The following is a 23641-nucleotide window of genomic DNA, read 5'->3' on the forward strand; positions in this document are numbered from 1 at the left end:
GTGAGGAAAAGCCTATGCACCCAACCAAATCACCTGCGATATGCCAAAAAAATGCCTCATCCTTGTTACAACTCCGCTCTCCAGTAAAAAAAAGCAACTCTGTTCAATACGGTGCGTTCCAATGCGTTACTGGAAGTTCAGGTCCGCGCGTCCCTCTAACACAGTTCTTAAATCTATGTCTCCCGCTCCTTCCCCCCCCCCGCTCAATTGGCGTCACTTCCTGTTTTCAGGAAAACGAGATCCGGGTCACTTGCATGCCCCGAAGAAAAAGTTTTCCACTCTTTCCCCGCTCCTCAGCCGGTCTCCCATTAAGAAAGCGGCGGGGCGAAGGGGGGGTGGGGGCAAAAGGGGGCGGGGCCTGTCCGCGCGGCCGCTGCCATGGCTGCGAGGGGCGCCGACGGGTCGCGGGCGCTGAGGAGGAGCCGTTACGGTCGCTGGGCTCGCTTCGCTCGGCCGCTGCGTTTGCGTCCCTGCCCCGGCCGTTGAGGAGGAGGCGGCGGCCAGGCTGGGGTCAGTGGAAGCCGAAGGATGGCCGAAGCCCCGGGACCGCCAGGCGACGAGGTGGCGACCCTGCGGGGGAAAGTGGCTGCGCTGGAGTCGGAGCTGGGCGCCTGCCAGAGCCGCCTGGAGCGGGAGAAGAAGCTGCGCCTCAAAGCCCAGGCCAGCGCCGCCAAGTTACGGAGACGGGTAGGGGCGGCCCTCTCGCCTCAGGGGGTCGGGGGCCAGGCGGGGAAACCTCCGGGATAAGGTCGCCCCGCGACGGCCTTTGGGTTCAAGGGCTCTGCTGCTCTGGGGACAGGCGGTAGCTCCGCTTCCAGCCTGGGCCGCTTTGGCTCACTGCTGACTTCCTTGTCTCTCACCTGTTAGAAGGTATAGGAGCCTCACCAGGAGGAACGCCGGCCTTCCTAAGCACCTGGATGCTTTGATTTATTACATTTCTTCTTTCTTTCTTTCTTTCTGTTTATTTATTTATTTTTACAAAGCAATAATCATAAATAAGAGTAAAAATGTGCACTCCCAACACTGAGACCATTCCATGGTCACTATCCAACCTCCCAAAATTTCAACACCTCTTGCGATGGTTTGACCCCTTTCTGTTTTTACAGTACAAATTCTACAGACACCTTCCATATCTCCTCAAAATCATTTCTTCTGCATATTCCCTGGTTTACCATAACGACACATGTTAATTTATCATTAATAGCTATATCCCTCACTTCCTTCTTTCTTTCACCAAGGCACAGCAGCTTACATGGTTTCCTTACCTGCTCCCGCTTTTGAAGTATAGTGGTACCCCGGGTTAAGTACTTAATTCGTTCCAGAGGTCCGTTTTTTATTATTATTATTAAACTGTTCTTAACCTGAAGCACCACTTTAGCTAATTGGGCCTCCTGCTGCTGCCGCTCTGCCAGAGCACGATTTCTGTTCTCATCCTGAAGCAAAGTTCTTAACCCAAGGTACTATTTCTGGGTTAGTGGAGTCTGTAACCTGAAGCGTATGTAACCCAAGGTACCACTGTATTTGACCGTGTTAATCAGGGGTCAACAAACTTTTTCAGCAGGGGGCTGGTCCACTGTCCCTCAGACCTTGTGGGGGGCCAGACTATATTTGGGGGAGGGGGAATGAACAAATTCCTATGCCCCACAAATAACCCAGAGATGCATTTTAAATAAAAGGACACGTTCTACTCATGTAAAAACACACTGATTCCCGGACCATCCGCAGGCCGGATTTAGAAGGCAATTGGGCCGCATCTGGGCCTTAGTTTGCCTACCCATGGTGTTAATGCTCCAATATTGGCGACTGCTTTCCCTGGCTTTGTGCAAGAAGAGATAACCATAAATGTTATAATTCACTTGGTTTCCAACTCATTGTGTTACTCACATGATATGTATTTTTTTCACAACCCTTTACTGATAAAGGAAGTTCCACAAAGCCTAGGATTTTCTTAAGGCACACTGCTAATCCTAATGAAATTCATGGGTCATTCCCACTAAGAGCAAGCAGGTGGTTGAGTGCAAACAGGATTGGAGTCTAGACACTGAGAAACAAGAGGGAGATATCGGCATGATTCTGTAGATCATGGTATATGCAGAAATACAGTGTGTAAAGGGGAGTCAACTCCACAGCCCAAGGAGGATTTAGCAAGCTTGGTGGCCTTTAGGACCCCTGGAGAAAACTTCCTAAACTGCTTATAGTATCTGGGAGGAGAGCATGGCTGGCTAGAATCCTGAGGTCAGGGGTTGGTAAGGCTTACTGGGCATGTGCTAGATCACTCCCGTGGAGATCCTCCATGGGCCAGGCCAGCGCAGTGCAACATCAGAAATCACGTCTGCACATGTCCACTGTGGCAGAAATCGCTTCTGCGCATGCCCAGATGCCGGAAATCGTGCCTGCACAGAAGCAATTTTCGGCATCTGGGCATGCGCAGAAGCAATTTCCAGCGCTGTGGACATGCTTAGGCACGATTTCTGGCATGTGCCTGCACAGAAGCAATTTCCGGAGCCGCGAAAGAGAGTTGCCGCGCTATGCCGGTTTAGCGTAGTGCGCAGGGACTCGCCAAGCGGGCAGCTCGGTTCGGGGGTGGCTCATGGGCCGGTTAAGTGACCCTCATGGGCCGCTTCCAGCCCATGGGCCTTAGGTTGCCGACCTCTGCCTGAGGTGGAGCACTCCGGTTTGCAACATTTTGTACTTACAAGTTGAACCAGCAACATAATTATCCTGTTTTGTAGATTGAAGAACTCAAGAAAATCAGTGACGGAGAAAGATATGAGAAGGCAACATCCAATGTAGAAGTGCAAACCGAAGATGCTGCTGAATGGTCACATGAAGGTAAATAGCAAATGGTGCAACGTCAGTAATTAAAATAATTTTCAAAGGGGTAGCCGTGTTAGTTTCTTGCAGCAAAAACAGTCTAAAGGGACATGCAGCTTTCGTGGTCTCGAACCCATTTTATTAGGTTAAAATAATCTAACAGATAAATGATTCCTGTCCATTGCATTAATTCCATTGTTTGAAAAAAGTGAAAGGAGTTTTAATTAAATAAAAAAAGAGGTGGATTTTTCCACCTTAAAAAGAGGTAAATTCCAGGTGTATCTATTTGTATTTTAAAACTTTTCCAATTTATATTACAGATATAAATTACTTGGTTGGTTGATTTATTTTGGATCATTTTATACCCATATTTTTTCGGTCTCTAAAGAAATACTTAAGGCAGCTTACATCCTTCAGCAAATACAAAAACATCCCCTTTATGCAAACTCCTGACTCAGTTGTAGGTCTCATTTGTGTGTCACCAAACAGATGGGGAAGTGTTAATCCAAATTCTTTACACTTAAAAAAATAAATCCTGACATGCTTTGGTGCTATTTAGTTATATACATTAAATGGAAATCCCTTTTTTTAAAAGGCTTGGTTGCCTTGCGTCATTATCTCATCTACTTTGGAATTTCTAGACAACATTATTATTTGCATGACCTTTGAGGCAAAGATGCTTATATAAATCCTAAGTTGGTGGTGCTTAATCTTCTGTGGGGATTTAGCTGTTGATGAAAGTAACAATAGCATTACTTGCAAGAAGTGCAAAGTTAAGCATATGTAAATATTTGATTTGATTTTTGATTATTTAATTTATAAACTACTTAATATATTAAAATATATATATCTAAGCAGTTGTAAAAAAATATGAATTGTAAGGTTTTGTTATCCTTTTGGCATGCTTGACAAATATAGATAAGATGTACAGTTATAAATCCAACTTCCACATACTGTACTGTACAATATCAAATCAAAACAGCATTGCTAATACATTTATTTCCTAACTTTTTGCAGGCTATTACTATTTTCATAATTATTATTATAATAGTTCTGATCCTCATGAGCTAAATGGAGCACAAATACAGCCAAGTTATGATAATGAAGGATCAAACTCTGATTGTGCAGATCAGTTACAATTAGGTGATCAGCCAGATGTTAATGGCACAGAGCATTGCGAGGTTGGAGAACAGGATGCTGTGGTTCATAACATGCAGGTGAGCTGAGTGTTTCTCAACTTTTCTAGTAGTATTATTAGAATTATTACCCACTCTTCATCAGGAAGTCCAAGGGCAAGCCATAGCAATGTAAACACAGCATTAAAAATGGTTTAAAACAACTAGAGTGGGTTTCATATACGTACTATCACTAGAGAACAAAGCCATTCCCTGTCCTTAAGAGCCAGTGTGGTGTAGTGGTTAAGAGCGGTAGAATCGTAATCTGGGGAACCGGGTTCGCGTCCCCACTCCTCCACATGCAGCTTCTGGGTGACCTTGGGCTAGTCACACTTCTCCACTCACCTCACAGTGTTTGTTGTGGGAGAGGAAGAGAAAAGAGAATGTTAGCCGCTTTGAGACTCCTTCGGGTAGTGATAAAGCGGGATATCAAATCCAAACTCTTCTTCTCAAGATCCTTTGATTTGGTTCCCTTGGTTTTCCCACAGCACAAATGATTGCTACTATCTTTATGCAGAGGATTGTGTTCAGAAACAACCAATCTAGTTTCAATTGTTGGATTTTTATTTCTTAATGACTTGGTATTAAGTGCTGTATACATACAAAGTATGCTTTGTTCTGCTTTATAACTAGAACCTCAGTTAAATCAGTAACTCTTTTTGTACAAGAACTAGCTTTATTAATGTGATTCCTTAACTGCATTAACTTTCATGTAGAACAGTGCAAATGGAATGATTAAAACAAATGGAATGATACTCACATTTGATTGACTTTTACCCTTATAATTTACAATGTGGGGAAAACCTAAGTAGGATTACCTATTTATATAAACCAGTATATTCCAGTGGATAGTGTTAGAGCCGAAATTGGATGTTGGCTTAGTCAGGGACTTTTTTTGAGCAGTTCACTATTTTGAGCTTCTATTCCCCATCCGTGGGATGATATAATAGCAGTGTACCTCAGGGTTGCTATGGGTAGAAACAAAATTAAGACTGTGTGTTTCAAAGTGCTACATAAATATCCTCTTTATGTTGTCTTTCATAATCTTAGAAACCAGAAGAGCCTCTATTAACAGAAGGTACATTAGCAGAAAACTTGAGGGCTGCTGCAGAGGCTGCTGTGTCACAAACAGGATTTATATATGATGAAACCACCGGATTATATTATGACCACAGCACTGGATTCTATTATAACTCGGTAAATATTTGATTTGTTGCTTACTTCATATAAAATGATCTCATACTCCTCAGTATAAATAACAATTTAAAACTAATAATGGATTTGTTGATAGTTGTTCTCCTGAAAAATATTTTCTTGGCTGTGAATAGCTTTTTCTTAATGTAATAGGTAACGTTCATGTAAATGCCAAAATCATTCACTCTGATTACAAATATGACCTGTATGTCACAAAGGAGCTCTCCCATCTCCTGATCCTGCAGTTTTCCTTAAACTACCGGTAGATATTGATCTTATAAAGTTGTTCCATGCCTTCCCCACCCCTCCAAAAACCATTGTGTTTTCCTTAGCAGACACTTGTCTGCTGCATGTTTTTAATGTCTGGTTTGCCAAGGCAGCACAAAGTGCTTAGATTTGATTTGATTTGCAGAGCTTTGTATAAATCCCACTTCCCCTTGTGCAACTCCAAAATCCTTCTGAGGCATCCCAACTTGGTTTGGTGTGTGTGTTAGAATCCAGTACACACCTAATTGTATGCCTCCTATTCCACAAAGCAGCGAGCAATATATTTTGGAATGATGCAGCTCATTCAAAATGTGTTGATCATAGGCAAATGGTATCTGCAGTTGTACGTGTTTGCAGGGTGGCCCACTATCTTTGTTCTTGACTCAAGTTCACTGTCAAAATTCACAATATCAGTAAAGAAAGCTAATCCTTTTATCTGACTCCACTGTTATTTCCAACTGCCAGCCTGAAATTTAACTGCCACTTTGTTGTGTGTCAGTTATATGTACCAATATAATCTGTTGTGATTAATGTCACTGATTCAACTGTTTACCTGTTTCTGTGTACCTACTTTTGGGCCACCCTGTATATATGAATTAGCAGATCTGCACTTATGCACAGTGAATCAATCACAGCCATTTATACCTAGCCCTTCTAATATGAGACTAATTAATGAATGAATAAGATGGTATTTGTATGTCCATTTTTGAATCCCTTGTAAGTCAATTACAGTAAGTTAAAGATTACCCTTCACACATTTTTAAAATATGCATTGTTTTTCATTCTCAAAGTCTGGGTTGACTGAAGCATTGTTTAAAGTTAGACATGTTTCTGTGCTTGGATTAGTGTGATTTAAACACATTCATCTTGTTTTTAAATTCATCCTTCCATCCTTTTGCCGGAGGTAGTTTTGTAGTTGAGCTGAAGCGGAAGAAATTTATGCATGCCAGAAGTTATTCAATAGTCTTGCTTACCTATATATTTTAATTATCTTGATGGCCTGGAATACAGAGTTTGCCATTCTTTTAAATGGATATGCATATCTATAGGATTGTTAAATTCTCAAGGTTGTATTCGACGTGGTGCTAAGTAAATCCTTATGTGAGCAGAACAAATTTGACTTGCACAATGGGACTATTCTCTATTTGCCTGCATGTCCCCTGAATTTGTTCTGAGTGTTTCCCCAACCCTGAAGAACAAATAGGGGAATGGTGTGGATATGGGAGAAGTCATGTTGTGCAAATGGAAGAAGTTCTACCCATGCAAGGATTTAGTTGAATATATAGTTGATATACTGAAGCCTTTGTAGCCATTGCTGATTTAAATTTGCTTTTGTTCCTGCTAATTTACTGTTCCCTTTCTAAGCTTTTCCATATTTTAATTTATGATTTTGCTATGTTAGTATACAACCTGCTTTATTTAATTTTAAGTGATTTACTGTTCTTGTTTCATTAAAGGAAAACCAACTATATTATGATCCAAATACTGGAATTTATTACTATTGTGATGTTGAAAGTGGCCGATATCAGTTCCATTCACGAGTGGATCTACAGTCTTATGAAACAGCAACTGCTCAGTATAGCAAAGACAGGAAAGGCAAAAAGAAGAGGAAAGATGCAGAATGGCCTAGGGCGAATGAGCTTAAGGTATCTTCACAACAAATTACATTTTAGTAAATAAAAATGTGATTGATGATGCATTTTTATCAAAATTAGCATCTTTCTAAGGTCAGGTAAGTATGGAACATGTTTAAGAGAAAAGTTTATACAGTATGCATTCTAAATGGCTCAGAATGACAGTAAAATTCTCTTATTTTCTACATGGGGATTGATTTGTACTATATAAATGGATTATGCATGATGTGAGAAATAAAATTTGTAGCAGTTAGTTACTATATCCATTATAATTTGGTAAAACAATTTCTAAAAATTGGTCATTAATACATTCTTAGGAAGGAATACAACTTTGTGCTGCATTTAATGTTCTATCAGTGTATATATTTCATCTTGCCAAACAGAACAATCCTCCCTCTTTCCCTATGCTTAACCTATTCCCAGTTAACTGTGTCCATCCCAAATATACATGCCTTAGAGAATAGGTGTAGTGGTTAAGAGCGGTAGTCTCGTAATCCGGGGAACCGGGTTCGCGTCTCCGCTCCTCCACATGCAGCTGCTGGGTGACCTTGGGCCAGTTACACTTCTTTGAAGTCTCTCAGCCCCACTCACCTCACAGAGTGTTTGTTGTGGGGGAGGAAGGGAAAGGAGAATGTTAGCCGCTTTGAGACTCCTTCGGGTAGTGATAAAGTGGGATATCAAATCCAAACTCTTCTTCTAGAAAATCAGACTGAGTGGATAAAGTGCCACTCTAGGAAGCCAGGCTTAACTAAACAGAAAGATTGAATTGATAAATGGCTATCAGCCCGTGGTACATCCAGCTGCCAATGCTGTTAGGTTCTATAACTGTAGATAGAAGTGATTTGTCTTCACCTCTACAGACCAGATATTTAAAAAACCAGCAAACTACTCTGATGCTGTATGAGAAAATGGTTCCCATGCAGCAAAGTACACTTCTCTTCAGTTTAGTTGTGTCTCATGACTGAGTGATGTATTTTTCTTATCTTTCCGCTTTCTTTTATTGTGCATGAGAGCAGGCAGGATCTGTAAGTTGCTGGCTGGTCAAAATCAAGCTGTGTCAACTTGAGCTCCTTTCTCCATCCTTTTCTCAGTTACTTCAGTGTAAACCTCACTGAACTCTGTGGGACTTGTTTCTGGATTGTGCTGTTAAGGGTACTTACATTTACTCAATACGTTAAAGAGGGAAGTTGGTGGGTGAGGGGAGAAAAGGCTTGTACAGGCTGATTAAGTTGATAGATAATTTTATTGTAACTATGAATTTCTTCATCCACTGCCGTTTGCTCATTTTCTCAGAGGAGGGAGGAGAATGGGAGAAATGGAACAGATAACAATATCAGAAGAGAGGAAAATAAAACTGTCCCCCTCAACTCCTCTGCAGGCCTATTCTAGACTAGCCTTGCCTACCAGTTGATAAGCATTTTTAAGCTTTCCAGACTGACATGAGGTCCTAGGGTGAGTTACAGGAAAACAAAAGATGAATTTTTAAACCACGTAAACCCAATACAAAATGCAGAACCAAAAATAGAGTTTAGAATGAATTAAAAAGTTAGGTCTTTGACATATATCTCAGTTGTCAAAGACCAGGGTAAAGAGATGCATCTTCAGCATGCAATAAAAGCCACATGGTGGCTCTATTCTACCTCCAGAATTAAAGGCAGCATACCAGTTGTTGGGGAGATACCCTGAATCTCTTTTTGACAGGAATGTATGTCAGCAGCGGGTGCTGAGTATAATATTCTATTTAGACCTTAAAGCTGGCTGCTTAGAAATGATTGGCTGCCAAACCAATCCGTGGATCTCTTAGATCGCATGGCAATGGTAATATTTTGACTCCTTTCACTTGCAACACTTGCCACTCACCAAAGTGATACAACATTTTATACTGAGCAGTGGGCTATATTGGGTAACTGTTAAACTTCAGCACACCATTGCTGCAGCTCATTTCCCATCTTCAAGCTGAAAAGCAGGAAGGCTGTGTGATACTGTTGGTGCCGTGATGTTGGCAAAGGGCTTAGCTGTAATGATGCAAACAGTGATTTACTGAACCTTGAAGCCAGGGTTTGAGCAGGTGTCTAGAAAATGGGGAGAGTCAGCAGTTAATTTCCAGGCAGCAGTGTACTGGAGGATGCAAGAAGTCACCCTCTCTGCTGATGTTCTCTACATGTCCCCTAGGTGGGGATCACATACTGCCAGTAATTGCTGTTGCACTGAGTAAGGAGATAGCTACCACATCTGCCTCAAGGACACCCTTGTGGCTTTGTGTTGGGATAGACTTCTGAATTTCTGCATCTGTGCATAAGTCTTAAAACTGAAAATGTCCTGGCTGCAAAGTATATCATGTTTCTGTAGCTTTGTACCTTCCATGCATACATGTGTAAGAGAAGGACATGGTAGCATTTGATCTTTTTGTTGTGTTAAGGAAATTGAAATATGCAGAATTTGGAAGCAATTTGTCCAGAGGTAATATATTTCCATAGTACTCTCAACACATACTTCATTTTTGCACTGTATTGTTTACTGTTTGCTACTGTTCATCTTTAGGTACATCAGTTGACAGAAACCATGGCTAATCTGAAGATTTCATCTTCTGGATTGGCAACTTCTAGTGAAGGTAGAGTTATGATACCAAACGCATCAGTCTGACGATGTTTAAAGTTGATCTTAAAGCACCGTTAAAAAAATTAATTACATGAAGATATAATTTAAGATCAATTCTAATTTACACACATATGCTGTGATTAAATAGGGGTTCTTTCTGCCTTAGACATGCTAAATAACAATCAATGATTTATTTGTTTTAAGTTAAGTTTCAGGTATAGTAGGTTTATTAAAATAACCGTATAAAATGAAATAAATCTAAACATATAATCTCATAAAATTGGATTTATGGCCCTCTTATGCAGGGTTCTATTTCTTCGTAATAAGAGAAGTGCAGGAAACACATCTTCAGTCATCAGACAGGTCATGTATTTATATTCTTGGAGTCAGGAACTAGCAAGGCATCACAGTATCTAGGTGGAATTACCATCCGTTATTTCACCAAGATGCACTACTGAGTCCTTATGATCTCATCCTGAGCTCTGCAGTGTCTTCAGTGAAGAAACTTAATATTTTTGGTTCTACCAACTAAACAGATGAGGAAAGACTATTTTGCCCAGAGGCAAAACTGAAAAGTTCTTGATACTTGTTGCAGCCCATCTTATACATGCTGGTTCAGATGTAAATTTCACTTCATTCATTGGGACTTGTTTCCAAATAAGGGTACATAGGATGGAAGCCTTAGCCTTCAAGTAAGTGATCTCCATTAGTATCCTTGCATGCAGACATGCCTTATCTATAAATAGACATAATTCTACAGTACGAGAGATGTGTGGAGCACATGGCCAGTGGTTTTATATTATTCCTTTAGATTACATAAAGACTTATTTAGTTGCACACCAGTATCATTTAACTGTGGGAAACAGAAGATAGAAGGAATGCTTGCTCGGCATTTTTTAAGGAAATATGTGCATTTTAAATGGGAATCTTTATTTAAATTTATATCTTTTTCTTGGCAATTTGCATAATTTAAAGCGCTTTGATTTAAATGAGTCCACTTTGCTTGAAATAATGTGGGGAGAATGGCCCTCTTTACCACTCACACAGGCTCCTCTTAACTGTTCACCTTCCCCAGTTGCTTACATGCTCCTGTTTCCCTAGCTACATGCACTTCTTTTTCTCTATATATTCACCATTTCGAAATGAAATGCCACTCCACAGGGGTTGCAAATTCTCTTTCACTTCAGATTTTGCTACAATTGGGAAATGACTGTGGTGCTTGCAGCAGGAATGATGAAGTGGAGCAGCAAGCAAAATAGGCTAGTGCAGGGATGGCAGGCACATTATGCATTGGGGGTTTTCAAATGGCAAACTGTATTGGACATATTAGCCATCATCTGCTTGTAGCAAAAATCTGTACAAGTCCATCTCTTAGAACTACTTGGATAAGTTTTTTCCAAAATATTTTGTTCCTAGTACAGCAGCAAAAACATCTAACACAGCAGATCTCACATGGACCATAGCTCTATGAATCTAGAAAGCTTCATTTATCCTTATGTATGACTATTTGTTCATTCTCAACAATATATATATTTTGTTTTAAAATGCGTTCAAATATCTGATTGAACTTCCATTTTCAGAGAAATTTTGTGTGTAATAAGTTTAGAGAATGGCTTGGTAGTTCATGAGTTGTATTTATTCTACTACAAGTCTGAATGTTAAAGAAGAATATTTGTAATTGTTTAATTTTTTTAAAGAGGCATATTTAATTACCATGTAGTCCACTGTTAATCTTGGCTTGCTTTCCTTTCTGTATTAACAGGAAATATTGCAGGCAGATTAATTATCTGAGAATATGAGAAGTGCTTTTTGTTTTAGTGTTACTTGTTTTTGTATGTTAAGCAGAGAGAAATATTGTATATTTGGGTTTCTTGAATGACATGTTGAGAGAGAAATCTAATAAATAAATGAAGCTTAGGGGAAAATAGGAAAAGGAATAATAGAGTCATAGAATTGTAGAATTGGAAGGAATCCCTAGGGTCATCTAGTTCAATCGCCTGCAAGGCATGAATCCCAGCTTGATTATACATGACAAATGGCCATCCAAACACTGTTTTAAAACATCCAAGGAAGGACAGTCCGCCACCTGTCATGGAAATCTGTTCCACTAGTCGGAATCTCCTTTCTTGTAACTTGAATGCATCGGTTCAGGCCCTAGCCTCTGAAGCAGGAGAGAACAAGCTTTCTCCATGTGACAACCCTTTAGATATTTGAAGATGGCTATCCTATCTCCTCTCAGTCTCCTCTTCACCAGGCTAAACATACCAAATTCTCTCAACTATTCCTCATAAGGCTTGGTTTCCAGGCCCTTTATCATATTGGTTGCCCTCCTCTGCACGTGTCCCAGCTTGTCAATATCCTTCTTAAATTATGGCGGCCAGAACTAGACACAGTATTCCAGATGTGCTCTGACAAAGACAAAATAGAAGAGGACTTCCCTTGATCAGAACACTAAACTATGTTGATGCAGCCTAGAATAGCATTAGTGAGGGGGTTTTGCTGCTGCATCACAGTGTGGACTCAGATTAAGCTTATGGTCTACGAAGACCCCTATATCCTTTTCACCTGCACTACTGGCAAGCCAGGTGCCCCATATCTTATATTTGTGCAGCTGGTTCTTCCTGCCTAAGTGTAGAACCATACATTTGTCCCTAGTGAAATTCATTTTGTTAGTTTGGGGGGGGGGGGGAGGAGGACACATATTATCCTAAGGGATGTTCAGTTCATCTCATGCTTATGGAGGAGAGATAGTAACTGGCTTTTGTTTTATATGCCTGGGATGAATGGTAGCATTCATCCCAGTACAGATCAGGTTATTGATGCTGATACATTTGGGAATTATCACCAAACTGTTGGGCTGAGAGAGAAAAAAGTAAATGTATTGATTAAGTAGCTGGCCTTAAATAATGCAGTATTGTGTGAAACGATGGTTTGTGTTGTGTATTATTTGGATATGCCTGTTGATATTTCACAGTTGCAGAAATGTAATCATTTGATAGCTGTGTTTACAGTTCTGTTGCAGTGTGTGGCAGTGGGAGAGTGTACAAATAGTTGTACATAGAGCATTGTTTGAACTGTAAAGGAACATTTCTACTGATAGGATATTGACGAGTATTGGTGATAGGACCTTAGTATTAAGTGTTGTGTGGATTTCCCACCTTAAAACTAGGGTGATTCAGATATTAGCACACTTGTATTGTACTTTTTCTAATTTTGAATAAGAAAAAAAATGGTTTAAATAATCTGCACATGTTGGTGTGTGAGAGCGAAATGCTTTTATCCTAAACATTTACACTAGTGTAATGCCATGATGTCTGGGGCTGAGCTAGATCACTAAGCCCCTTGAGCCAGCACTGTATAACTTAGTTTTGCAGGCTAGGGATTTGTAAAGTACAGACATGTGAAAGGAGCAAGTGATCCCCAAATACAATCTTCCTATGAGATGAGGAGCTAGCCTGCATAGTTCATGAACATCATTTGAAGGGAAGATGAAAAACTTCCCTATATCAAGGAGCTAGTTCAAACGCTAGGTCCCTGTGTACAGAACAGTGATCAAGAATTAAAAGAAGGTTGACAATCTCTTCTCCCTCCCAAACAAATCTGGCCCAAGGAAAGTCAACAGCAGATCCACTATTCTGAAGGAGCAACTGGTCTGCTTGCTTTCTGTCTGGCTAGCTCATCACGTTGGAGGTCCATGCCAGGCATACACGCTCTTCTATGAAAAGGAATGGACAGCTATTTGGAGAAATATATTGTTATTGTTCTCCGGTGTTTCCTGTCACAATCTAAAAATAATGGTTAGTTGGTTGGTTTGCTGGCTAGTGCCGTACAAGAGCACTGAAGCAAGTAGCTTAGAACAAAGAAAGGAAGTTTGGAACATAGGGTTTTTTAACTGGGGCAGGGGGAAAGAGGAAAAAATAAAGAAACCTCCGCAAATGAATGTCTAGAATGGATATCATCCGTTGCCTTTTATTTTTTAAAGTAAAGACAGGAACTCTGAAAAGTTAGTGAAGGGGTTTGAAGATTGGTTATAAACTCTAATGTCCAAGCACTGAAGAGGACCTTTAGTCATGATATCTTAGAATGGTTAAAATTGATCAGATACCAACTGATTTTTCTATTTCCCATTACTAGCTAGCTACCTTGCTTGCTTGCTTACAGATTTTGCATCCAGTCATTAAAAGAACAACGTTATTATCATTCCTCAAGTTTTATTTTCATTCAATCTTCTTCAGGACTTGAAAACAGATGAGCAAAAATCATCCAGCAATCTGAATTGCCTTTTTACCACCAATGAGCTAAGTTCTCCAGAAGAAGACAAAGGTCCAAATCTGAAAAAGGCTAAGGTGGACACTGATACAAGAAACAGCCTATCAGCCAAAGAATCAATTACCACAACTGGCGCCAGTTTACGTTTTGAGAACACACAGTGTACTGCTGTGGTAGAGGACAGTAAAACAGAGACAGAGAGTGAGCCTGAAGAAGGGGAAATTACAGACTCTGAAGAGGAGGAATATAGCAGTGAAGATGAAGTAACAAGTGAAGAAACTGTAAATTCAGAAGACACTGACAGTGAAGGTGAATCCTGGTTTTTTACAAAGTATCCTTAAATATTTATAGTTTGGGGAACAAGCAAAAATGGATATCAAAAATTGAAACCTACAAGTTTGAATGCTATAGATCTTCAGCAAAATGGCAAAAGTTGTCTTGATATGATCTCTGTTTCTAGTTTTCAAATGTTGCAACTAAGTATAGATAACTGTAAAAGCTGTATTTTATCACTATAAAAGCTGTCAGATGAAGATACTTCATGACGTCGCTGCTTACATGGATCTATTTAGACTTCTTACTTGAAAATATTGTATGTGTAAAGTGGAGGGACACTAATGTTATGTTCAGAAATTAGTGTTTTTCTTCAGATGCTTACTCAGATGCTTACTCTTATTCGTGGTGTGTATAAAAATGTACACCTGCATAGCTGGTTGGTTAAGAAGCTGTTTATATGGCATTGCTTCTGAAACAGACACCCTGAAACAGTTTTGTTCTTTTTGGTCCAGGAATATTCCAGATACTGGGAGCAATACAGTGTCCCCTGTATATAGGAGTCTAGGTGCCCTTCGTTCTTTTGTTGGTATCATTAAATACCACTTGGCAAGCACTGGTTATTAGTTTGTCCTTGTGCTTCCCACAGTGGCAAGTAGTAGGACCTTTCTCTTCATCTTGGAGCCTGTATCCAGGTTCACATCTGGAGTAGCTGTCATGTAGTTTAGTTTTCAAGTTGGCTAAATATCCAGATTCTGTGAGCAGCCCCAGTGTCTTCTTCCTCTGTTGCTGCAAAAGCTCTGTCTCCTTCGTGGCAACACTTATCTTCAGTGCCCCTTTCAACTAATTCAGCACATGGTCATTGCATCAGTTAGGAAATTTAGCACTAGCCTTCTTTCTACTCTAAGAAGAAGTGGGAGTTCTGTCTGCTGGCCTTGGCTGCTAGCAAAAATAATTGTAACTATCCTGATGCTGCCTACTTTTTAATTTAAATGTCTATTACCAAGATAAACTTCCTGGCACAACAGAATAACCAGGCTGTTGATCTTTATGAGCTCTTAAAAGGCCAACTTTGGGAAAATATGCTAGTCAAAAGTTTTTCTACGAGGTGTGCTTGTACAGTTAATTTTTACAGTGTTTTGATACATCAACCCTTTTTTGGTTTAACTGATGCACTGGCTGAACTCAGTGGTTACTAGCCACAAGGCTGGCTATTTCTGCCTCCATGTTTAAAGACAGCACACTTCTGAATAACAGATGCTGGAAACTGCAGGACAGGAGAGTGCTTCTTATATGCATGTGGTTGGCCACTGTGAGAATAAGATGCTGTGGGGCATCAGTCTGATCCAGCAGGATGTTCCTACAGTCTTAACCCTACTTTTGAAAATCAAGGGTGCTTGGGGAAAGATGACATTGATTTGTCTGATGCTTATTTTTTATTGATTTAGGCGGAGACAAGATTTGGCCCCCTTGTATTAGAGTGATTGTGATTAGATCACCAGTACTGCAAATGGGATCTCTGTATATCATCACAGCTGTCAAACCTGCCACAATTGGAAGGTAATACAAAATATGCAAGAGAAATCCATGCTTATGTTAGCTGATAAGGTTGCCAATTCTATTGAACCAGATTGAATTGAGTAGTTTACAATCAGACAGCACAATTTTTCTGTTTAAATCAATTCATCATACTCTTTGACTCCTAGAATAGTAGCATGCCAGGGATAGATACCATGGCAGTTCACTATAAGAAACTAGGATGGTGATTGAATTCTGTTGAACTTTGTGTATTGCCAAAGGCAAAATACTGTGTATTGGGAATTAGTGCAGTACAATAAATAGTATTTTAATACATCTGAACTAGATCATTCAGTGGTAAAACTACCACTAAAGTCCATATTCACTACATATTTAAATTGGTTTGAAGACGGCATGACTTCCCAACTAAGAGAAATTTGTAGTTTTTGTAGTCTAGCATTTTGGTCTGAAGAGCTTTACAAGCAGCACTGGTTAGCTGAGTCTAGCTGCTGTTTTAATTTCTTAAAATGCCACCCATGTAGCATCCCTCCAGTGAGAAACTATAGTGATGGCTAAACCCAGCCACCCAGCACTACTTGCGGCACTGGACTGTAAAATATAATTTAAAAGGAGAGCCCTATGCAAGCATAGATGGTAGGTCCTGCCAGATTGCTGCTTACTGTTACAGCATAAGATTGCACAGTTGGGTCCTTAAAGCGGCTTTTCACAGTACTTCTCCTTGTGGGCTTTGTAACTGTTACTTCTGTTTACAGAGAAAAAGATATGGAACATACACTGCAGATTCCAGAGGTTGGAGTTAGTAAGGTAATTAACTCTTTAAGGACTTTAAAAGATCTCTTAACTCGTCAGATATTTCATTTTAAACCTAACGTTGTGTTAATGAAATGTGCTCTGTATTAAAGCACTTTATTTTTTTAACAGTTTCACGCAGAAGTATACTTTGATAATGAATTGCAAAGTTACGTTCTTGTGGATCAAGGCAGTCAGAATGGTACTGTGGTTAACGGAAATCAAATTTTACAGGTAAGCATAACCATTAGAGGTGTTGCTGCCTGGTCTACCCTTTACCCATCACTAGAAATTGCCGCTCCCCTTTTATCCTTTCTGCCCTTCCCACCCCCACCCCATAATGCTGCTACTGCTTGTACATACTTTGTGATCCCCTTGATCTCTCTCTGAAGCAGCAGTACAGAAACCTTTTATCAGCACTTATCTGCAGTCTGGCTTTCCCTCCCTTTTTTCTTATAGCCTAAAACAAAGAGTGAACCTCATGTTCTGGAACATGGTGATGAAGTGAAAATTGGGGAAACTGTTTTATCCTTTCACATACACCCTGGGAGTGAAACCTGCGATGGGTGTGAACCGGGGCAAGTCAGAGCCCATCTTCGCCTTGATAAGAAAAGTGCATCTTCAAGTAAGTGATAAAAATGGCTTGAGGGTTTTGTTTTGTTTTGTTTTGTGTGTTTTTTAATGTACTGTCAATTTCCAGGAAAAAGATTGATCCCAAGTTGAAGTAGATAACAAATAACAAATAACAAAATAACAAAAACGTGTAGCCTTTTTCCAAGTTAAGTCATTTAACTTGGAAAAAGGCTACACGTTTTTGTTATTTTTACACTACTGAAGCATTTTTAAAATAAATTCGCCTTCAGCCTAAAGGTGGTCTTGGCTCCATTAAGCAAACTAAATCTAAGATGCAAAAGTTTCCAGACTTCATAATTTCATCTTTTGTTTTAGTTCACCGTCTTTCAATTGGATACTCAGAATGGTTAGGTAAGGGTTAACTACCTGGGCAGCATTCAGCCCCATCCTACTTTTCTGCAACTCCCATTTCAGCTGAAAGAAGTGAAGGTCAGCTGGGAACGATTAAAGAGCTGCAGTTTGCTCCTGGTGCCCCAAGTGCAATGAGAACTTCATCTCATGGTGCTTGCAGGACCATAGCTCAGCAGTAGAGCACCTACTTTGGATTTGTATGGTCCAGGTTCAATCCCCAGCATCTCCAAGTATAGCTTTGAATGTCCCATCTGAAGCCATGGGTAGCCATCACCAGTCAGTGTAGACAGTGCTGAGCTAGATGAGCTAGTCGACTGGCTCTGTATAAGACAGCTTCCTATGTTCCTGTGCTGGGAGGAGAGAGGTACTTAGTCCTGAAAAGGCAAGCTTGAAGGGAAGCACTAATCACTGGCTTATACACCTCTCAGTACTGAATGAGGATACCAGACAACCTTCAGCGTAGTACTCTTACAGCTATATATCAACTGTGCCCTACCTCCCAATATGCAGTGTAGGGACTGGCAGTTTGACATGAAACTTACTGCAAACCCCCAAAGCTGAAGAAGATAATCCATTAGGAGCTTTAGGTTCAGAGGCTAAATAGATGGCCTCCCTATCTCTCACTGGCCCTGCTCTGCACTCGTGTGCAGACTTACCAAGTTGGAATATATTTTTGAACTGTTATAATACCCTTTGCTTGCCTGGAGGAAGGCTGGAGAGCCATGTGTGTGTGGCCACATCCACCAATAGTGCACAGCCCCTTGAAGGTTACCTGTGAGTGAACATGGCCCTCAGATTTAGAAAGGTTCCTCATCCAATTTAGATAATAGGGAATCCATGGTATGCCTAGAAGTTGAATTCAAATGGCCAATAAGATATTTTGAAAGTGCTGTTGTGCCTGTTGGAGATAAGCAGTGTCCAGTGCACAGCGGAATGATGAAAAGTACGTGCCAACATGCTCTATATTACTTTATTTACACTTCAAAGCTGGTAATTTACAGAAAAACATCTTCCCTCTGCGGGAGCAGAGAAAGGCATCCTCTCTCCTCTAAAGCACGGAGAGAAACACACTGAACTGCAAAGAACAGTGAAAAACAGGAAACCAGTGTACGTCACATCCAGTCTCCTTTCCCGTGAGAAAACCCAACAGCATTTGACTGTGGAATGTAAACATTGTCTTGTGACAAGCACTTCGCTGCTCAGTGAAGGAAGCAGAAACCAACATCCTCCCCCTTTCTGTGAACATCACTGGGCAGCGTGTTCGTACAATATCAGTACAAACCCAACTTCTGCACATAGGTACAGTGTTGATCCCTTGATACAATCTTGGACAATACATCAGCAGGAATTTCATTACCTGGCATATAGGACACCGTTACGAGTCCCTTTTGAATACGTTCCCTAGCATGTTGCAACTTCAATTGCAAGTGCTTCGTGCTTTGCTTACAACCTTCAGAATTCAGCAAAGCCAAACATGCTTTGTTGTCCTGGTAAACCTGGATTGGACATTTGACAGGAATTTTTATGTCTTTGCACAATTGTAACAACCATTCACAATCCTTAAGTGAATAAGACAGTGCATTCAGTTCAGCTTCACAAGTACTTAAGCTAACTGTTGTTTGCTTCTTGCATGACCAATCAAATAGACCCTGATTGTACTTATAGCAAACTCCAGACGTACTTTTCCTGTCTGTAGTGTCACTTCCAAAACTTGCATCTGCAAATATCTCAAGACCACCAGACTTCTGATTGTTAAATCTCAGTCTGTAATGCATAGTGCCTTTCAAATACCGCGCTATGCGTTTCAGAGCTTTCCAATCCTTAACAGTAGGATTGTTGACTTGTCTGCTTAGCAAATTACAGCTAACAGCAATGTCAGGTCTTGAACATCTGGCAATGAAGTTTAGCTTGCCTAGCACACTTCTGTACAGTGTAGTATCAGAAAATGCTTCTCCAGTGTCATCTACCTGATAACCTGTTGTCATCGGTGTGTCTACAGGGTTAGCATCCATCAGGTTTAGTTTGCTTAACACATCAGCAATTTTACGTGACTGGTGTACTAGAATGTTACCATCTTGATCTCTCTCTATTTCCAGAGATAGGTAGTTGTTTACCTCACCAAGATCTTTCATGTCAAAGTGCTCTTTCAATTGAGCTAGGGCATTATTGTACACTGTGATATCCTTCCAAAAGAATAAAAGATCATCAACATAAAACAAACAATACAGTTTCTTTTGCCCCTCCTCTTTGACAAATACACATGGATCAGCTTTCCCTTGCTTAAAACCTAGAGAAAACAATACTTCAGTGAGTTTTGTGTGCCAACACCGTGCACTTTGTTTGAGACCATAAAGGGACTTCTTCAGAGCACAAACAAATCCCTGTTTTACCTGTACGCCATCAGGTGGAAGCATATAAAGTGATTCATCTAGAGATCCGTACAGAAAAGCTGTATTCACATCATGGTGACTAATGTGTAGATTCTCTTCTGCAGCTAGCTTGAGCATAAGCCTAATGCTCTCATACCTCACGGTGGGTGAGTAGGTCTCGTGATAGTCTTCACCTGGTACCTGTGCAAAACCTCTGGCTACCAATCTGGCTTTGTGTCTGACTATCTTGCCATTTTGATCAGTCTTCGCTTTGAAGACCCATTTGCTTCCAAGCAGTTTCATTCCTGGAACTACTGGAACAAGGTCCCATGTTTTGTTCCTTTCCAAGGAATCAAGCTCAGCCTTCATGGCATTTAACCATGGCTCAGCTTCCTTTGAATCCAAATCCTGGATTTCTTGGAAACTTGAAGGTTCAAACACCTTCTTGGAGCTTTTAACAGCTGTTACTGCTATCTTAGCAAACTCATCAGCAAATCTCTTTGGAGGTCTGCCTTTTGTTGCTCTCTGTGACCTGCGAATTAGCCTTAAGTCTTCAACACTCTCCTCTTCCTTCTTAGGAGAAAAGTGACCTATTGTGAACAATGGTTCCTCCAATTCTTGATCAGAGCTTTCAGAGGGTCGCATAGAGGCTTTCGCACTCTTGAAATCCTCTGAATCACCCGATTCAGTTTCAGACTCAGAATCAGAACCTTCATCAGTGGGTGTGGGTTGTTGCGGTTGCTTTTGACTATCCTCAGTTTCATCACTGTCATCAGGATAACATTGGAAAATTCCCACATTCTCCCCCCACTTGGCATTGTACTCAACACTTCTTGTGAGCTTAATTGTTTTAGAGTCAGTCATCATTATTCTGTAAGACCCTTTCTGATAACCTAGAAAGATACCATGCAATCCACGCTTGTCTAACTTGGAGTTTTGTGGTGAGTGAACCCACATGTCAGAACCAAAAATTTTCATGTGTTTGATGTATGGCTTCTTGCCAAACATCTTCTCATAGGGGGTACAACCAATCGCTGAAGATAACCTGCGATTATAACTGTAAGTGAAACATGAGAGAGCTTCGGCCCAATAACTCTCTGGAAGATTGGCATCATGCAGCAAGGTTTTTAACCCTTGAAGCAATGTCTGATTTGCTCGTTCCGCAAGTCCATTCTGCCATGGCGAGCGAGGACTAGACAAATCGTGTTGAATTCCTTTCTCAGTCAGAAAAGCTTCAAACTGCTGAGAAGTGAATTCTCCCCCGCGATCACTGAAAAGAGTCTTTACCTTCTTACCATGCACATTTTCCAACCAAGCACAGAATTCCTTGAACCTTGGAAAAGCCTCTGATTTCTGCTTGAGATTGTACACATAAATATACCTGGAAAATGCATCAATGAGAACCATGAAGTACCTGTTTCCACCCAAAGAGGGCGCTAGTGGTCCAACCAAATCAGCATGAACAACCTGGTATGGTTCTGTAGCTTGCCTACTAGACACCTTACCTTTCGCAGCCATTTTTACCTTGTTTGCTGCGCATGCCTTGCACTTCATGTGGTACCTGCAGGGTTTAATAGTCATACCTTCAACCAAGGCAGGCATTTTAGATACTGCCTCAAAATGCAAATGACCAAATTTTCGATGAAAATCGTGAATACATTCTGCATGCAAACTTTTGTTAGAACCTGCAATGCAACAAGTGTCATCCTGCACAACATCATCAAAATACAAAACATACAAACGATCAACATATTCAGCATGCAATACATAATCATTTTTCTTTGTGATGATGCACCTTTTGTTCTTAAAGGAAACGTCAATTTTCCGCTCATTCAGCTGTCCAACGCTGAGCAGATTATGCTTGGCATCTGGCACATAAAGCACATCCTGTATCGATAAGTCCAAACTGTGAAGAACAACAGTTCCGTAGCCTTTACTGGGGATTGTGTGGTCATCCGCCTGGTGAATCGCACCTTCCTGCGGTGTAAAAGACACGAACAGTCGCTTATCGTTGCACATGTGATGCGTTGCAGCCGAATCAACAACGAAGAAAGATCTAGACGTCTTCTGGACCTCTGCAACCTTTGGAGTGAAGCGTGAGACCATTGCCTTGTGCTGCGTTGTCCTGGACACCGGACCTTTGCCTTTGCCTCGGCCTTTTCCACGCGATGAGCTTTCGCTGCGCTGCTCTGTCTTGGCCCTGGGATATCTGCATTCCCTCTTCATATGGCCTAGACGTCCACACGTGTAGCATTTCACTGCCTTCAAAGCTTTGGCGCCATCTGGTGGTTCCACTGCACTATGGGATGACGTCTGTGAAGTCTCCCCCTTGCCCATGCAGCTATCACCCTGGCGGTCTGCTCCATTCAGAATCATGGCAGTATCACTGGCTACTGTGAGTTGAGCATTTGGCTGATTGGCATCAAATTCCCCACTTGCCTCATCCAGCCTTCTGCAGCTAGCCATCATGACTTTGGCATTAGCCTTTAGCGTCATCTTCGCTGCTTTAAATCAGGCTGCTTTATACATGCTGCGTCTGTGTACAGCTGCTTCAATCCAAAAGCAAATTCAAAAACAGCCTCTGCTTTGTGAACCTGTGCCTTTCTGCTTAACTGCTTTGCTTATCTGCAGCTGCTTCAAACCGCATTCCAAAGGCAAGTTCAAAAGTGAAAGTTCTCTCTGCTGTCTTAAATTCATGCTGCGACACTGCTGCAGCTGCTTTACTTTCGATTTCCCCCAGCATAGGAAAAATTTATGCTTCTAGCCTTTTGCCTGTGCCACGGCAAAAACCGGCTATAAAAGTTCAAAGTCCAGCCATAAAGCCATTAATTAGAAGCTGGCAGGCTGCCCGGAGCTGTAGCACATACCTCATCAAATCATCTTGACGCGCAGAGATATCGTCCGATCCGGCCCTCTGCATTCCGATCCTTTGCCGGCACTCCAATTCTTTGCTCCTTTGTTCCTTTGCCAGGAGCCCGACTTCTGGAGTCCATTCTCAAAACACTGCGTTTTTCTGGGCCCGGAACCAAATGTTGGAGATAAGCAGTGTCCAGTGCACAGCGGAATGATGAAAAGTACGTGCCAACATGCTCTATATTACTTTATTTACACTTCAAAGCTGGTAATTTACAGAAAAACATCTTCCCTCTGCGGGAGCAGAGAAAGGCATCCTCTCTCCTCTAAAGCACGGAGAGAAACACACTGAACTGCAAAGAACAGTGAAAAACAGGAAACCAGTGTACGTCACATCCAGTCTCCTTTCCCGTGAGAAAACCCAACAGCATTTGACTGTGGAATGTAAACATTGTCTTGTGACAAGCACTTCGCTGCTCAGTGAAGGAAGCAGAAACCAACAGTGCCTACAAGTAAATTCGCACACTAGCCTTAGCATAGCACAAAAATTCCTCTAGTTGAATTCCCATCTGCCAATGGGTCTCTACTGACTTAGTTGGATCATCTTCTTGTACTCTTTCAGTTTGCACTGTTCTGACAAAAGAAGAGAAGGAATTGGTTAGAAGAAAAGAATTAAAACAAATTCGTGTTAAGTACGGCTTGCAGGTAAGTTCCTTTTTAACAAAAGTTGTCTGATAAATTACTGGATTTGGGGACATACAGGTTTTTAAAAAATATTTGTACTGTATTCTGCATCATATTCTTAGTTGTAGAAGTTACAAGCGTTGGTTAGATGGGAATGAATTGTCTTATGAAACACAAGAGTAGAATTCATTGAGCCTGT

The 23641-nt window shown here is 41.0% G+C and overlaps 1 protein-coding gene across 2 annotated transcripts in view; it reads left to right on the top strand.

The window, feature by feature from the left end:
- The first annotated feature begins 215 nt into the window (after positions 1-215).
- AGGF1 (angiogenic factor with G-patch and FHA domains 1) overlaps positions 216-23641 on the top strand; it is a 34627-nt gene continuing 11201 nt past the window's right edge. The window contains exons 1-11 of one of the 2 annotated variants that reach the window (XM_083703208.1): positions 216-687; positions 2733-2832; positions 3832-4031; positions 5040-5186; positions 6908-7096; positions 9626-9695; positions 15673-15784; positions 16516-16567; positions 16685-16786; positions 17012-17177; positions 23381-23463. In XM_083703208.1, the coding sequence (XP_083559334.1) occupies positions 529-687; positions 2733-2832; positions 3832-4031; positions 5040-5186; positions 6908-7096; positions 9626-9695; positions 15673-15784; positions 16516-16567; positions 16685-16786; positions 17012-17177; positions 23381-23463 (1380 nt within the window). In that variant the 5' untranslated portion in view covers positions 216-528. Of the gene's footprint in view, positions 688-2732; positions 2833-3831; positions 4032-5039; positions 5187-6907; positions 7097-9625; positions 9696-13917; positions 14261-15672; positions 15785-16515; positions 16568-16684; positions 16787-17011; positions 17178-23380; positions 23464-23641 lie in introns of both variants that reach the window. The other variant, XM_083703207.1, reaches the window with a different exon arrangement.

The sequence above is a fragment of the Podarcis gaigeae genome (genome assembly GCF_964106915.1).
Source record: "Podarcis gaigeae genome assembly, chromosome: 11".
NCBI lineage: Eukaryota > Metazoa > Chordata > Lepidosauria > Squamata > Lacertidae > Podarcis > Podarcis gaigeae.